Below are 17,001 nucleotides of genomic sequence, written 5' to 3' on the forward strand. Positions count from 1 at the left end.
ACTCCTTGTGCCTGGTTTACAGTGAATACCTTCCATGGTGAAACAGAATACAATGAACGGATTCAATACTGGAATGTGTCTCTGGGCATAACTAAATGTTCCTGACTTTATCCCAGGTCATAGTAGGCTTTATGACATTACACAAACTCTGATTAATGAGAATTAATTTAATTCTAGAATATCCATTCAATACATTCTAATTCTACAGTAGTAACTCATAAGTTGCATACATATTGAACAAAACACACCAAACCAAATAGTTTACATGCCAATACCTTTTATTTATAAAAACAGTTGAGGACTACTGAACTGAGATCTGTCTATCTTTTCTTAATAAGTTGCACAGTTTTAAATTTTGAACATTTCTAAATGGTGAGAACAATTCCAATCAGGTTTCCCTCATAAATATAGAGCCTAATATATGAAAAATAATGGACTTTACTTAATGTATTTCAATGTAGATCTGTTTGAAAATAGAAATCTGTGTCTGACTACTCCTTAGAAAAGTATATTACTTATTCATATGCTTTTTTTTTCTCTGAAACTGTTTTTCACCTTGTTTCTCTGTACAAAAAGTGAATGACTAATGAACAAAAACAAGGGAAATGGATAGAAACTATGAGTTTACATTCTAGGATAGTTCCCTAAGTGTCATGCAACATCAATCTCTTGAAAACAGAAAAAGTTAAGACTTTTAAACGGATGTCTAGTACCATCAACAGCAGGGTCCAAACCGCAAAATGCATACAAGTGCATACACAATATTAAGATAATGCATGCTTAAAATTCACAAAGCTGTCTAGACATTGGCTGAGTGCATACACATTTAGTAATCTCATGCAGCCAAAACTTTGTTGTGGAGGTAACAAAGCCTAATGACTGGGCCTGATGTGACAGCTACAGTACTTCAGCAGCTGCGACATTAACATTCAGGAACAAGATAATGCTCCGGTCTACATTCACAATGAAAGTGTAAGTGGTAGAGAAAGAGAATTTCACAGTGATTCCCCAATGTTAGATAAAGGCATGAATATGTGTTGTTGTTGTTGCTGGCCTTCTTTGGTTTCAGCAATGGTCCAACATTTACATAGGGTTAGTTCACCAGAAGACGGCAGTTTGAGCACTTGGACAGAATTATAACATTTCTCTCAAATAGCACACTGAAAGTCTTAAATAAATTTTCCTTCTGAATTAAACTGTGGAGAACTGACGACACCCAATATGTACTTAAAGTTTAAACTTTAGTTAAGACGTTTTCATTTTTAAATGATTGTGGCGTCAAGATGACGTTACAAATAATTAGACAGGCTGAATCTTGAATGTCCTATGTTAATATAAAGCTCTTTCAAAAACAAAAAAGCAATGCAGAATAAGAATGCCATGCCGATTACAGTAACGGTGCAATTCAAACTGAGCACACACAAGCTGACCCAAACAAAACTTCTGATGTCACCTCTGCGCCTCCTGTTTCCCCCCTCAGCCCTCCTCTCTCTTTCCCTCTACCGTCTTGTCTCCTTCCCTCTATCCACCTATCTCTTTCCCTCTGCGCCCCCTGTCTCTTCTCCTCTTCTCCTCATACCTCCACTTCCTGCTCCTGAGAACGCTGACCACACCTCCCATTCCCCTCTGACACAGAAGCGGCCTCGCACTTAAAATCCTGATCCGATTCTGTATTGGATCCAAATTCAGGGGGTTCTTTATGCTCTTGGTTATGGTTAAACTCTGAAACCTGATTGGTTTCTCCTCTTTGTCCTGGCTCAGGGTTTGGGCTGGCCTCAGGACTCTGATTAGATTCTGACGCCGTGCGTGTCTGCTGATTGGATGAGCAGAGCTCCTCCCACTTCCTTCTGTTGGCGTCTATACCATCCACCATGGGCTGCAGCTTCCTGTTGAGTTTCACCAGGGCCTATGGGGAAACGCAGCATAAAATAACCTCACACCATCCAACAAGGTTATGTGGAACCACCCAGAACAGACATGGTTATGGTCAAGGACAACACACATCTGTGCTTCTTACCTGATAAAGGGGCTTGCATATCCCATCTATCCACTCCAGTTGCAGAGCAGGAAGCTCATCTTTCCGATTGCGGTCAAAAATGGCCTATGGAGAGGGAGAGAGCTTCCGTTATGCTCCAGCATGACAGTTTGGCAGCCCTAATCACTTCCCTAGCTGCGGTCCTTCTAGCCAACAGTGGCATATCAAAAGGATTGTGCACATCAAGGCCACAGTTTGCCACCCCAAGGGGGGTGGGCATGCCGAGTCTGGTGGCTCAGCATAACGAAACATAAAAGTCTACATGTCTTTCATGCCGCGCTAGCCGTGAGAGGCCAACGCGGTATTTAAACTTTCATAACTCTCAATTTAAATGCAGGGAATCAGAGGATATTTGGGGGACTTTGAAGGGTGCAGATCTGCCCTTACCGCTGGAGTCAGTTTAAGCTCAGAACGCTCCCGGTCACCTTGTTCAAAAAACTCACTGGTCACCAACTCTGCAACCTTAACCAAAGATTACAATCCATTACCAAATAATGTGTCACCAGCAAAATACTGAAAGAATAATAGCTTTTTTGACACGTTTTGGTGTGGGATGTTCCAAACCTGTTTGGATATCTCCCAAGGGCGAGTCACTGCACCCAAGTCGCACGCTGTCATTAGCATAGACCTGTTATGGATATCAACGTCAAGATATCAACGTGATTTCACAGAGAACACAGGACATGCTTCATGCTGCAGTAGCTTAATTAGACTTATGAAGTGAGTTGATTATATGAAAAATAGAGAACAGTCTAGACCTTAGAAACTCTCTGTGTGCCTCATCAGTCCAGCTGAACTCTCCCGACAGCACACAGTCGAAGAACTTGGTCCTGCGTCTTTGTGAGAACAAATAAAGGAGACGACCACAGGAGAAACTTCAGAGAAATGTAACACTTTGTTGAGTATATATCACTCACATGAAGATAGGCCTACAGCATTTGAAAATCACTCTCAAAGTATTCAAAAATATTTGCGTGAGCTATACATCAAAGGGCACACATTCAAACAAATATGTCTGTACAAACTTAATATTTTTAAAAATGTTAATGAGAAGTTGCAATATCTATTTTTATTGAGCCACTTACTGGAAGTGCAGGGTGAGGTCTGTGGAGAGGATTGCCTGTTTCAGCAGCTGCATCATGCTACTGTACTCTTTGGAACAGAGGTTGGCAAATATGTTGTGACCCTGTTCAGACACAAGTGGCAGAGTAATACTGTTGCATTAAGAGGTTGAGTGAATAAAAAAATGAATTGTCCTGTAAAGAACAGAATGAATTATGTCCTGAGAACACTTCTTATTGTCAAACTCCTCCATCTTTTAGCAGTTTTAATGAGGAACGGTTAGAGGTTTCCTCAGGGCTCTGATAAATAAAATCAATAAGGGAGCACAAAGCTCTGACCAAATCCTGAGGGAAATGATATTAGATTACGTTTGGAGTAAATGTAAAGTGCACAGTACCATGTAATGGTCAATGTGGGATGCATGTATGTAATGATACATTTCTGCATAGGACAGTGTACATTTAAAACTGAAATCATACAGATGAAAAGTAATGCCAGAGATAGATGATTTGAACCCAGAAGTATATTTTTCTCTGTCCATCAACAGTTTAATTTGTGAGACCAGAGACAGAAAATATAGCAGCGTGATGACCGTTGATTGGTCAGTGCTGGGTCAAGAGAGTGACCGGATTGGTTGCTAAACGGGATCTGGTTATGCAGATGGGTCCAGGTCTCACGTACCTCGCTCTGCAGGATCATGACAGCGTGGTTAAAGTGATGATGCTCCAAAGTGGCTGAGGTCCCGTAGAGCAGTGCCAAAGCAGAACCTGTCCTGTAGGGGGCGACAGAGCAGTGAGAAGAAACATCTGGAAGAGGAAAATCTAACTCCGTCAGACTCTCCATACTTACTTGGCCTGGAAGGCGTTGTTAGTGCCGCGGTGGTCTAAGTCATGGCAGAGGCAGCCCACCATCAGTGCCAGGGTCTCAGCGTCTGACAGAACGTCCTGGAAACCGGCTGTCTGGGGTGAGGAAAGAGGACAAAGGTGGGGAGGTCCAGAGACGTACTCAGGTCGTTAGATGACAGGGTTGTTGTCAGTGAGGAGGCAACTCACGGTGATCATAACAAACATGCACTGGGATACGTTGAAGGCATGTCTCCAGTTATGGTAGGCCACAGTGCGGTAGTTCTTCCTCACAGTCAGGAGCCAGCGACAAAGGACCTGAAAGATACCATCATTCAGGAAAAGCTTTTCTAATGCGTTTCTAAAGAAGAATTAAGGATTAAAGTATGAACACTAAATTGTCTAACATAAATGACCTCACATCATAGTCGATTTTGAACTTCTGGACGGCTCCCAGTTCCAGAAACATCCGGAGTGAGGCGGTTATCATGGCATCGTTGTCCAGGGAGAAGTCATTAAAGTGGAACTCATCTATTCCCAACTCGCTGCTCAGGGGGATCTTGGCAGCCTTAGAGAGAGTGTCCAGAACTGTCAATCAACCAGCCCCGGTCTGGGACCAAGTGCAGTAGTAGACACATTTTCATGCTGCTTCAGAAATAATTGTTTATTAATATTCCAAACTGCAATGAGCAACCACTGATGGATTGAGGATTTGAAATTACACGTATTATTAATGTACAATACCCATGGGATTTTTGTTCTGGTTATTGAGGATCCGTATGTTTAAATGTTAGTATGTTAAATATTATCAAAAAGTTATCGGGAAAATGTCAGTTGTACCTTGAGTCTGTCCACCTCAACCTTGGAGCAAGTGGCGTGATATGACAGCATCTGCCAGAAGACAAAACAACACAGTCTCTTAGGAACACTCACTATAAACTTTTATACACATGTTCATTTTGCTTAAACATTTAATAAACCCTAGACTGCAGATGTATCATCAGACAGGATGAGTTCTCAGTGGGCAGGATGTTTTCATCTGTTCTGCCCTACATCACTATTCCCATGCTTTACGTCCAGAGATTTTACGCGTTATTGATCCAACATATTTTTCTCACTTCTCCTGCCAGATGTTCAGGATCAAACAGAGTTACACTGCGTTTTATAAATATATTTTAGCGGGGGGCATTTTCGGGTTTTATTTAATTTGACTGTGACAGTTCGGGAGAGAGACAGGAGAGCCAGGGGATGACAAGCAGGGAATGGCCCGGGCTGGAATCGAAGCTGGGGCCCTGCAGCAATGTGTCAACCTACGTGGTCCACTGCAAGCCACTGGGGAGCCCCACACTGCACTTATTAGAGGAATTTACTGAGAATCTTTGAGTTGGCTGTCAAAATTATTTTTCCAACTCTCTGAGTGCTTAATGAAACATTCTTTGTAATCTGGTCGAAATACAAACATATCTGAGCAGTGTGAGCACACTGTATCGATCATGAATTATTGAGGATGGCTGAAATATGTATGGTAGGGAGGCAGATCACTGTTGGCTGAAAATAATGTGTTGGTTGAGAATCGGGCACAAGAGATTGAGACCATAGAGTCTATAGATGAATATGCATTGTGAGAGGTGTAGATGCAACACTAGGTAAGGTTCTACAGCAACAGTGATAGTGACTCACATCCAGGGCAACAGATTGCTTGGCCCATGTCTTCTTCACCTGGTTATACATCATGGTATTGTTGATGCCAAGCCCACAGAAAATTACAAATGCCTGAGGAGGGTAAAGAAAGATGAAAATTGAAACATTACAGTTTTTCTCGATTACCAACACACAAAAATTGTTAGTGTAAGCCTACCTCAAAAAAACACTTTGCCACTTCCCAGCAGAAAGACCACATACCCCAGTCTATAAACACTATTTACCCCTTTTGACACATTTCTCTGGTCCATTCAGATTTTTTTCCTAAACTCTAAGCACAGCTCTCATTTTAAGATACAATTGTCACCATGTTGTCATTTAGAAAACACTGCCGTTCAATAAGTAAACTCAAACAAGCGCAATTCAAACATGCGTAACAAACAATTGTCCATGTGTAAGCACTAATAACCCAAGATACTCAACAAGCAATCAGGAGATTGAAATTCATAAAAAGGGCAACAGGTAAGCTCATCTTTGTTTGGGAATCATGGAGGCAAACATCAGAGGACGAGACAGAGGAATGGAAAGAATGAGAGGAGCCGGACAGGTGGACTGTGATGTTGAACAAAATCTCTGGCCTGAACCTGGTGGGAGACAGGATGCTGATCCAGAATGAACTGTTACAGTATTGTTATTACAGTACTGTAGCATACTCTTTACCTAGGTGCTCTATGTTTCTCTCCTTGTTTTCTTTGCCTTCTTTGTTATACGCAAACTCCAATTTGGCGAATTTGTGTTGGTGACTTACAGTAAATTACAGTGTTCACTACAGTGACGAGTATGATTGTTCAACAAGCAAATGCAGTACGTTACTGTAAAATGTTTGACTGGAAAATCAGCTTCTTGTAAGAAGGAAAGATGTGGTATTTGTGTGATTGAATGATGTTGTGTCAAACGTATTTGAAATTCAAGGACACTTTATAGTTATTGGTTCATGAAAACCTTTTGATAATAGTGTTTTCAATTCCTCCCAGCAGTAACTGAAGGGTATTCAGAAGGTTGATTGTACTGGATGGTTTTGTGTGTAATTTAAATGCAAAGTTTGGTTTCATCTGCACAATATGCATAATATGGTTTTGACTATAATGCTTAGTTTTGGGTAAAAACTCGGGTTTGGCCACAATGGTGTGAGTATCAAAAATGCGTGTATAGGGTTTTGAGAAAACATAGTATACATTCAAGAAATTTGTGTTAGCAATTGAGAAAAAACTGTAAGCCACAGAAAGGCACTACACTTTCCTAATAATCCTGAAGGAAAACAAGGAAGCATAAACGTCACCTCAAAAAGTCGTTGGTCTGCATCGTTGAACGTCTTCCTGTCTAGGCGATTAAGAATCTGTGCAACCCCTGGGAGATACAGTGAGTGTTATTCTAATGGACCATCTCTTGGGTGAAGAGAGTCGTTTTGGGGGGAATAACAGATGGGTCAACGTACCAATGATCTGGTGAGTTCGATTCCAAATGGGGACACACAACACTGATCTGATGTGGAACCCCGAGACCTGATCCGCCTAGGGAGGGTGGAAAGCAATTACTCTGAGAACCCGAACTTGTGTGTGTGCGTTTAAGTGTGTGTGTGTGTGGAGAGTTCTGAGTGGGTGACCACCTCGGCATCAAAACGAGGGTCCTGACACACGTCACTGATGTTTACAGGCAGTCCTGTGGATGCCACCAACTCAGCTATGCTGTTATTGATGAGCCAATCAGAACAGGACAGCTTCTCCATGCTGACTTTGTCAAAGAGACAGACGGACACAAAGCTCTCAAGTAAAGCCGGATATGTGACTGGGATGAGAACAGGTTCTTATGACTTGTCGAGTAACATTTTGATCTTAACCGAGCTAGTTTACTGTAAATGGCACATCCCCAAGAGAGGACCTCACCTGATTTCGCGGTCCATATTGCACAAAGGAGACATGAGCTCAAAGGTTTTAGAGAACTTCACCACCTGCAGTCAAGTCAAGACACAACATAAGAATGAGAGAAGGGAAGGAGGAGGGAGAAATGGGGGAGGAGGAAGGGGGGCAGCAAGTGGGCCAGACTCAAATTACTTTAAAAGGATGGGTTGATAAGACATGATGAGACAGCATAAACGATCCAGAGAGAGAGAGAGAGAGAGAGAGAGAGAGAGAGAGAGAAAGAGAGAGAGGAGAGCTGGGGTCTCACAGGTGAGTGGATGTCCTCTAGCAACAGCACAGAGCAGCGCTCGCACTGGAGGAGGGTCAGAGCTCTCTGCATGATCTTCCTCACAATCTTCTCCAGGTCTGTCTGCTCCTCAAACAGGTCGTTCACCACCTCCAGCAGAGCCTGGGGGAACAACAACCCTCATCAGCATGTGCTTTGACCTACTGATCACAGAGATTAACAAACGATTCTGTTGATCATTATATTACGGGTGTACAATCAAATCGTAACATATTTCCAACTAAATTTGTACAGTCAATGCCAAATAAATAGGAACCTACAGAGTGAACTGAAATTAACAGTCTAATCCTGCTCACCCTGCTCCTCTCATACTCCTTCCGAGACTCTAAAAACAACTTAGCATTGGAGATCGAAATTCCGCAGAATGGTAGATACATTTGCAACACCTGATGGGAACAGGAACAGAATTTAGAGCAATTACGGTTATGAACCACAACCAGTGAATGATGGTCATCAAACGAAATAATTTTTTATTAAAAAAAAGGAGCGACATGGGAATCTTCTCATTTCCCCTGAGGTTGGAACCATTGAAAATTCTAAATAAATAAGAAAGCCTGTTATTTGAGGGAATCTGCATATTCTTTTTTAATCCTCTAAGCAGGTCCACCTGATATCCTCTTGGGGTTTCTCCTAATCAAACATTGATTTAGTCAAATGATAACTGAATGAAGTATCTTAAACTTCAGAATACAGCATCCCCAAATCCTGTATAAAATCTCTTTGTCCAAGGGATTCTGCATCTATGCATTACATGTCATCGACCCACTGGGTTTCAGGTATGAAAGCATAGGGTTCAATATTAAGGATCATACTTTATTCTGCCACCTGGTGGGCATTGTACAAAAATATGAAACATGACAATTATTAATACACATAAAAGTAATAAGCAATGTTCAAAAGGCCAATCTGTTCAAAATAGGCCTTCAGTTCTCAAACGAAATGCATTTAATAACACTTTCACTAGGATTTACAATTAAAACATTTGGTGACACAAAGAACAGTATTCTCCTTCTGTGGAAGGCAACATGTATTGGAGGACATTCTGTAATAAAACTGAAAAGAGGTTTTTAATGAAAGATGCTCCAAAACAGACTTGGTGGACTAGAGCACAGATAATGAAGAGATGTTCCAGACAGTGTCTGAGTTTCTCAACAGAAATAAAGAGGAGAGGATATGTGGTAGACGTTTGCCAGCCGATCAAAAGGTTGAAGGTAAAAATATATAAATAACACTTATAGTTTTAAAAAAATGTCTGCTAAATTATACATTAAAAGGCAGACTAGACATTGCACCGACCTTCTCATCATCCTCAGTGAAAGGAGTGCCAATGGGGTTTTTGTTGATGGCCTGCACCACACCTATGACCTCCCCATCACTGTTACAAATGGTCATGCACAAAATGGACTGGGTCTTGTAGCCTGTCAGCTTGTCTATCTCATCACTGAAGCGATGGTCCTGGAGAGATGGACAAAGAGACGGTAAACAAACAAAGGTGCTGCACACAAGCACACAAGTCTTATTGCTTAAAATATTTCAACCAGATCCCTACTGCTGTGATATTGTATCTAGATTTACTTTACTTATAGACACGAAAATTTGACCCTTTACATGTTTTCAATGGATGACTTGGAGGGGCTGTTTCAGTATATTAATAACTAAGTATATGAAAGCTTTCAAATTGTTAGGCAGTTAAGAGGCATCTGGCACATAAAGTATATCTTGAACAAGAGAGGGTACAATTTCTGGAGAAATTGTAGGGTGTGCTTGCTTGCGTCGGTTGCACAGGGGTCTGTTTTTTAATGACATTTTTACAACTGATATTTCTGTAGGCTATATTTTATATAAAAAATGCACAGCCTACTTATGCCAGGAATCTATGTGTATCTGTAGCGGCGCACTATAACGGGTAGTTTCTGACCATTTTCTCTAGAACCTGGCATTTTTCGTAGGTGTCCTTTTAATAATCCATATGTTATTTGTGCTGCCAGTTTTGCACAACTCTATAAACTAGACTAATGGCTTTGGACTACACAGTCAGGTTAAGCGGTTTATTCTTGAAAGACAACATGGATTTGATTTTCACTGCTTAGGCATCATCACTTGCTGGACAACCTTTCAAATGGCAATACACACGTTTTGGGGTACCCTAACCTAGTGTGATTTAGAAGCTAATTCGATTTTATAACCGATATGGCCAGGTAGCGCTGACATATAAATCAGCTGCTTTCAAAAGGTTTTCTTTATGGATGAAATACTGGCGAGCAAACAGAACAATATAAAGTGGATACTTTCAGTATAGGAAGGGGCGGTTCTAGCACATTTGGCGCTCTAGGCGAGCTTCACTCATGGCTCGTAAAACAAATACCTCTTCGCTCAATTGGATAGACCTACAACCAATCATACAACCAATCAGAGCAACGTAATATGTTGTTTGTTGAAAACGAATTCAACCCGAGGGCTCTTTCTTGACGTTGTTGATTACGTTACTGTTCATCATCTGTCCATCATCGTATAAAGCCCGCCCTGGCAATTTAATTGGGCCGCCCAGATCCTGGTTTTATGTGGTTGTTCCCAATACGAGAACCTCCTAACCCAACTTCCCAACCACATTTTTTTGTGGGCGGGGAGAAGTTGGGCTGGCAGCCAGGCTAGGCCCACCCTGCCGCTAATGGCAAATATAAAAAAATTCGTAGTGGTAGCAATTGAGTTGCTTGTATTTTTATTTACGTTGCGTTGCACGGTTTAGGCTGAAATTCTGTTTTTGTGGCAAAATGTGCCTTGTGTCAATGACACAACTTGTGTCAACTTCGTATGCTAGCCTACGTCACAACATCAGCACATGTTAGCAACGACGCATGGATACAACATGCATTGCTGCACAGCAAGTATCCTATCGTGCCATGGTGTACTAACATCAGTATACACATTTAAGCAATTCAAGACTTGTACAGTAAGTAATGTCACATTAAATAATGTATTTAAACTCAAGCTTGTTTGGTGCGTCGCTGTCTTCAATGCCACAGCCTATAATGTAAAAGAAACGTTTTAAATTTCCGGCGCATTCAAACAGTCACCTCAGTGTAATTTGGCTTGCAACAGCAGCTAGGCTACAGTAGCTTGCTTGTAGCACAATTCAGCTTCTCCACGCAGGGCTCTTGACTGAGACCAAAAAGTCGCGTTTGGGGGCATATTTTCAGTTCGCAGATGGAAATACTGTTTGAATCGCGATTCCATCTGAAAAATACTGCCGGTGACAACGTTGTTAGAATAGCTTTTCTCAAAGGGGGTTCAGCTTGTTTCATATTAAATGAACCAATCCGCAACCGACGCAAGCAAGCACACCGAAATTGTACCCTTTCTAGTTTTTGTTGCTTGGTTACATTTGTTTAGATAAAGGGGGGGGGGGGCTCCCTCCATATCCACCACCAGATGCGCTGTAGAGCAGAGTAATGACACCGCAAATACTGACGTTTATCATCATTATTATTTTGCATTATTATTAAGAGGCCCCTGATTGGTCCAGGCCGCGGGCTTAAGCCCATAAGCCTGTGCATTAAGGCGCCACTGAATATAACCAGACGTCGTCTTTTACCCGGACATGTCCTGTTTTCGAGACCAAAAAAATGCGTCCGGCAGGGATTCCAAAATCGTCCAGGATTTTGCCTTGTCGGATATTTGTGTTTCTCCGGGTCTTTCACAAACTAGTTATTACGGCCTTACAAGTTTTTAAAATGGTATTACGTTGTACTTTCTTGAGCGAGCTCTGACTAGAGAGAACTGTCATTGGTGACCGCTTTCTCAGTGTTGCCAAATGCACGATAATTATTCTCCAAATACGATCATTTTGAGCCTTTGGTACGATACTTTGCCATTTCCAACAGGGGCGAATCTGGGTTCCCACGTTTGGGAGGCTAAGCCCCTAGATAAAACCTATTATTTTACCCAGCAAAACTAGGAGGGTCTGGGGGCATGTTTTTTGAAAATATCCATTTAAATAGTGTTATCTAGTGGGTTTTATGAAGAAAAAATTAGCACATTTAGATTTAAAATATGAAATATTTTTTTTATTTTTAAAACATTTTTATAAAATAGGGCTAGATACATCCATGATTTCCAATCTGGCAACACTGAGCACCTTGCCGTCTTTGTCTTAATTTTCTTATTTTAATATGTGGCCATATAAAGGTTGTATTATTACAGTATTATTTAAAATGTGTTATTTATCATTATTGCTTTAATATGGACAAGACACATTAAAGACATGAAACAACCACTGAAAGCCACAGAAGCACTGGACTGAATGCCACAAAAAAAGATTTGTTTTACATTTGCACTGTATGCATTCACATGGTGCGGCATGCAATACGCTCAATTGGATAGACCTACAACCAATCAGAGCAACGTAATATGTTGTTTGTTGAAAACGAATTCAACCCAAGTGCTCTTTGGTGACGCGGTTGATTACGTTAATGTTGATCATCTCTCCATCATCGTATACAGCTCGCCCTGACAATTTCATTGGTCCGAACAACTCCTGTTCGGACATAGTTTTTCCCCAACCGAGCTTCCCCAGACTATCCTGGCTGCCAGCCCAACTTCTCCCCGCCCACAAAAAAAATTTGGTTGGGAAGTTGGGTCTGGAGGGTCTCGTATTGGGAACAACTACATAAAACCAGGATCTGGACGGACCAATAAAATTGCCAGGGCGGGCTTTATACGATGATGGACAGATGATCAATAGTAACGTAATTAAAAACGCCACGAAAGAGCCCTTGGGTTGAATTCATTTTCAACAAACAACATATTACGTTGCTCTGATTGGTTGTAGGTCTATCCAATTGTGCGAAGAGGCATTTGTTTTACGAGTTCGGTTGAAACACGCCCCGTAGTCACAACCCAACGGAGAGTTTTCAGACTCATATTCTGACTAGAATTATGAGTATGACAACTTCAAGCTATCCCCAGACCCAACTTCCCGACCAATTTATTTTGTGGGCGGGGCTAAGTTGGGCTGGCAGCCAGGCTAGGACATGGGCACTATTCCTACCACTTTACCCTCCTTAGTCGTTTCCTTGAGGCATGGACATAGCGAATTAGCGATCCACAAACGGGCCTGCGACAGGAACAATGTTTGTTCAAATGTAATCTCCTCGGTCAGTTGTTGTGTCTTATTTATTTGAATGTGGTACCGAAAATACAAGACTATTTTACAGCATTGCAAAGGTAAAAATACAAACGTTAATGTAAACCCACACCCCTCCGGCAAAACTGTACATGCAAGCACTGTTAGCCTATGGTGAATTAGGCCTACAATCATGACAACTGGCTGAGCCATTGCTTATGTAAGGACTTCTGTTATGGACTAAATGTCTATGTTTGTGGTAATAAGACAATTTAACAAATAACCAATATAATACATTTTGATCAACATAACATAAGCAATTGATAACGTAGGAGAAGGCTACAGACGAATAAAGGCTACAGAATAATTAGCTTGAATATACAACAGCTTTGGCAATTTGTTTCAAATAAAGAGAAATCGCTTTTATGATGTGCATAAGTGACAAGAGTAGATGAGGTTGAACAAGTAGGCTACTTCAGAGATGACGGATCATTTCAATCGTGAAATCTAAGAAATATAGGTGCCAAAGACCCTGAGAACTGTCATCACTAGCTGCATCATGGACACTGCATTATCTACCTATAATTTCAGGAATCTGTGTCTGTTTACGTGTTTGCCACCAATTTTATCACTGGCACTGTGCACTAGTCTGTAGTTCAAATAATCTGTATTTGTGTGTTTAACTGAACACATTTTAATCACTGACTGCATCATGGGCACTGTGCATTAGTTGCTCTAACGCTAACAACAACTGTATTGTTGTCAGAGAGGATTTGAAACAGGACATGGCTGCTCCCCTGCACGCTGAGGAGAGCTCCATTAGCATCAGTTAAAATCACATGGGCCTGGTCTATCCCTAATATAGTGTATCCGCTTAGAGAAAACCCACAGTGTCTGCCGTTGACATGTATTGCAGTAATGGACGATGGGAGCACCCGCTCAAACATGTCCCCCTCGGGCGCCCACGGCCATGATTTAAGGATGTGCGGCTCTTGCGCAACTGGTGTGTAAGCGAGTCCGTTTTTGCAGTCAATGGAGCGACTGAGTTTTTAATATTGAATTCAGCGGATATAACTTGCACTTTAACCTAATTGTAATAATGATGCAACAGTACTTGCTCTATTACATTGAGTTTTCTTAAAGCTGACACCCGATGTGCATTCTCGTGCGTAAGCTTTGAAGTCTCAATGGACTAGCCTACTGTGAATTCAGTTTCCAAGAGACAGTTGTGTTGTGCCCACGTGGAGCCGTGTGTACAATACGTTAACATAAAAATGTGTAATCTATGAAATGAAAGTTTCATAAATAGTATCTAAAATATATATACTGTCAATGTTTGCGGAAAAGGTCACAAACATTTACCTCATACGCGTTAGGGATGTTTACTGTCTCCCCGTGCTCTGCCACATATCCGATTATCCCCTTTCCCCATGGCACCTGGACTTCGTTCGAGTTCAGAGTGCTCGAGGAGGGTCGTACGGTGGTGCCTGAGTGAACATCGAAAAACTTTGACACGAGTGTCCTCTTGTGCGCGGGGCCCTCAACAAGAAATAATGAACACCTGTCTGCATCCACAAGAATGCACACGTTAATCAGTATCTTATAACTCAAATTGGTCATATCCAGGTCATTGGAAATATCCTTAACCAACTCTAGGAAAAACTCTCTTTCATTGGTCTCCTTAAGTCTGTACTTATAGTCAATGGCACTGGATGCATATTGGGGCACATTGACCCTGGACTCGAGCAGGGCGCTTAGAATGTGGGCAGTGGTCGGAGGCAAGGAGCTGGCTTTCCGCAATAATGCACGGCGTCTCATGCTGGACTGGGAATCATGTTCACTGAGACTGACATGCTCGTCGTAGGTTCTGTGCGCGGTCATAGCTTTGGACCTGGCAAAGTTACGTCGGAGCTCCATGTGGGACGAGCGGCGACGAAGTCCGTCCGGGTTAGACGTCCAGAGAGGGTCCCTCGGAGCACCGCGCTTCTCTTCAGCTATGGAGACTTTTGACGGCTGATGTTCCTTCAACCACCTGCTCACTGTATCGCATTTTCCTTTGCGAATAAGATATTCCTCGAAGAGATCCGGGTGGCAATCTAAAAACGCCTCTACATCCGAGAAGTCAAAATCAGTCATGGTGAAAACTCAAAAGAATAGAAACATGAAATGCCAGTAGCCTACTGTGTCAGTTTATGAGATCGTCTCAGCCGGTATAGTCCAAATATTGATGGTAATGCCGCTTCAAATAGTTAATTTATTCACTGTCCATTTGAGCCAATACATCGTCCTCCTCTCTTAAAGGCTTCGAGCAGAGATTGTCAGGGAATAAAATAAATGAATAAATCCTGGTTTGTTGAGACCAAGTGGATGACGCCGTACTGCAAGCAGAGGGGGCAGCTGTCAGTCAGGTGAGACTGAGCAATAGCCTTGGGAATTCTGTAAATTCATGCAGAGCAAGAAACGCCTGCATCAAACAAAAGAAGGGAAAACTACATACAGTTCTGTCTGTTTTATATACACAAACGGGAGTAGAACACGAGAAAAATGTCATTTGCTTCAGAGAGGGAGAGAGAGAGAGAGAGAGAGAGAGAGAGAAATCCCACTATTTGCACACTAGCCGAGTTTGAGTAGCTAACACTTTATAAAACAGATAAACAGCCCTCCTTTGAGTCCCAGCTATACAGGTTGAAAGTTTGGAAGCACACTTGGTTTCTATGGCGTTTTACAAGTATGATTACTGCAATCGTTTTATTTATTTATTATTAAAGTGCCATAACTGAGATCTCTTAACCAAAGGCAGCTGTAGCAACACTGCAGCACAAAAACAGATGATTGAAACCAAATTGGGTTAGCCTATAACTTTTAGTTCTGCAGCATACAGCAGGTCATCGAAGTGTGCAAAATGTTTTCTTATAAAATCAATGAGTGAGATCCACTGCACTCTTTTTCAAAAAAGCAATGGCAAAAATAAGCTTCAAACAATAGTTCTGGCATTTCACATTTCATTTGAAAAGACCTACCTAAATACTTGACTTCACAGTGCCCACAACTTAATATATATAGCATTGTATTCTTGGTGCTATTCAGTCTACCTTGCAGTTATCAGTGACCTTGTGTCGCAGACAAGAGAAATGACAGTAACCATTGGTTTTATATGTTCATCGCTCTTTCTCTCTCTCTCTCTCTCTCTCTTTCTCTCTCTCTCTCTCTCTCTCTCTCTCTCTCTCTCTCTCTCTTTCTTTCTTTCTTTCTCTATCTCTATCTCTCTCTCTCTCTCTCTCTCTCTCTCTCTCTCTCTCTCTCTCTCTCTCTCAGAGACTGTAGATCTGTGGTGTTCTGAAACGTGGTTTAAAAATTCACTTTATTCTCCTAGAAACTAGTCCAGTTCTGATGCTTTGAGCTGCCAGGTTTCTTCCATTCAGATGGAAGAGAGAACCAGGAGTGACAGTGTATGTCTACAAACTATGCCAGTTGGTTGTTATGAGGGAGGCACTGGCTGTTTAAAAATGGTAAAACATACAAAAATGTGTAGATTTTCTGCAATACGAACACTTATCGATGTAACGGTAAGGTCGTGGAGCTCTATTTTCTGTTGACGATTTAAATGCACTATTGCATTATCTAGCGGGCTGAATTTGATCATTCTGTCAAGATAACGATGGTTTTCCAGCTACCATGCATCTCAAGCATGCTTAATGAGGCCTGATAGAGAATCAGTGATGCGCTGTTGAACATTGGTTCGCAGCCCCGGAGCAATTTAGTTTGACACCAGTGAGCTAATCAAACTGCCTTTCCATAATAACGGAATATTAACAAGCAGGCAGAGGAGAAATCACTGCAGGCAGTGGCACATTTATAATGCAACAGCAGGAAATGTAATCCGGAGCAGCTTTTCCACAGAGGCAGAACAGGGTAATTGGTCACTGGACTTGTTTTGGGTCTGTGATAAATCTCCGTGTTTTGCTGAGACTTTGACCAAGGTCCCATGAGAGTCCCAATTAAGAAAGCCAATGCTGAATACGTTTTTTGAAAGA

General features: G+C 41.7%; 1 protein-coding gene across 1 annotated transcript; it reads right to left on the reverse strand.

Annotated features, from left to right (window-relative positions):
- Positions 1 to 270: 270 nt before the first annotated feature.
- pde11al (phosphodiesterase 11a, like) lies at positions 271 to 15,103 on the reverse strand. The gene is made up of 20 exons (XM_084703277.1): positions 14,330 to 15,103; positions 9,142 to 9,300; positions 8,142 to 8,231; positions 7,807 to 7,947; positions 7,524 to 7,588; positions 7,247 to 7,367; positions 7,076 to 7,151; positions 6,920 to 6,987; positions 5,620 to 5,712; positions 4,780 to 4,830; positions 4,361 to 4,507; positions 4,150 to 4,257; positions 3,947 to 4,056; positions 3,779 to 3,869; positions 3,121 to 3,221; positions 2,794 to 2,871; positions 2,600 to 2,663; positions 2,423 to 2,497; positions 2,018 to 2,101; positions 271 to 1,906 (listed from the first exon to the last, which is right to left on the reverse strand). The coding sequence occupies exons 1-20, from the start codon at positions 15,101 to 15,103 to the stop codon at positions 1,574 to 1,576; spliced, it is 2,829 nt and encodes a 942-aa protein (XP_084559403.1). The 3' UTR covers positions 271 to 1,573.
- Between the last annotated feature and the right edge of the window lie 1,898 nt (positions 15,104 to 17,001).

The sequence above is a fragment of the Hypomesus nipponensis genome, chromosome 2 (genome assembly GCF_054491055.1).
Source record: "Hypomesus nipponensis isolate SF chromosome 2, ASM5449105v1, whole genome shotgun sequence".
In the NCBI taxonomy this organism is placed as follows: Eukaryota; Metazoa; Chordata; class Actinopteri; order Osmeriformes; family Osmeridae; genus Hypomesus; species Hypomesus nipponensis.

Coding starts and splice junctions, on each gene's coding strand:
- pde11al (XM_084703277.1), bottom strand. CDS start 15,103: ATGACTGATTTTGACTTCTCGGATGTAGAGGCGTTTTTAGATTGCCAC. Junction 7,589..7,806: donor TAGAGGACATCCACTCACCT/GTGAGACCCCAG, acceptor ACTTGACTGCAG/GTGGTGAAGTTCTCTAAAAC. Junction 3,870..3,946: donor AACAACGCCTTCCAGGCCAA/GTAAGTATGGAG, acceptor CGCCCCCTACAG/GACAGGTTCTGCTTTGGCAC.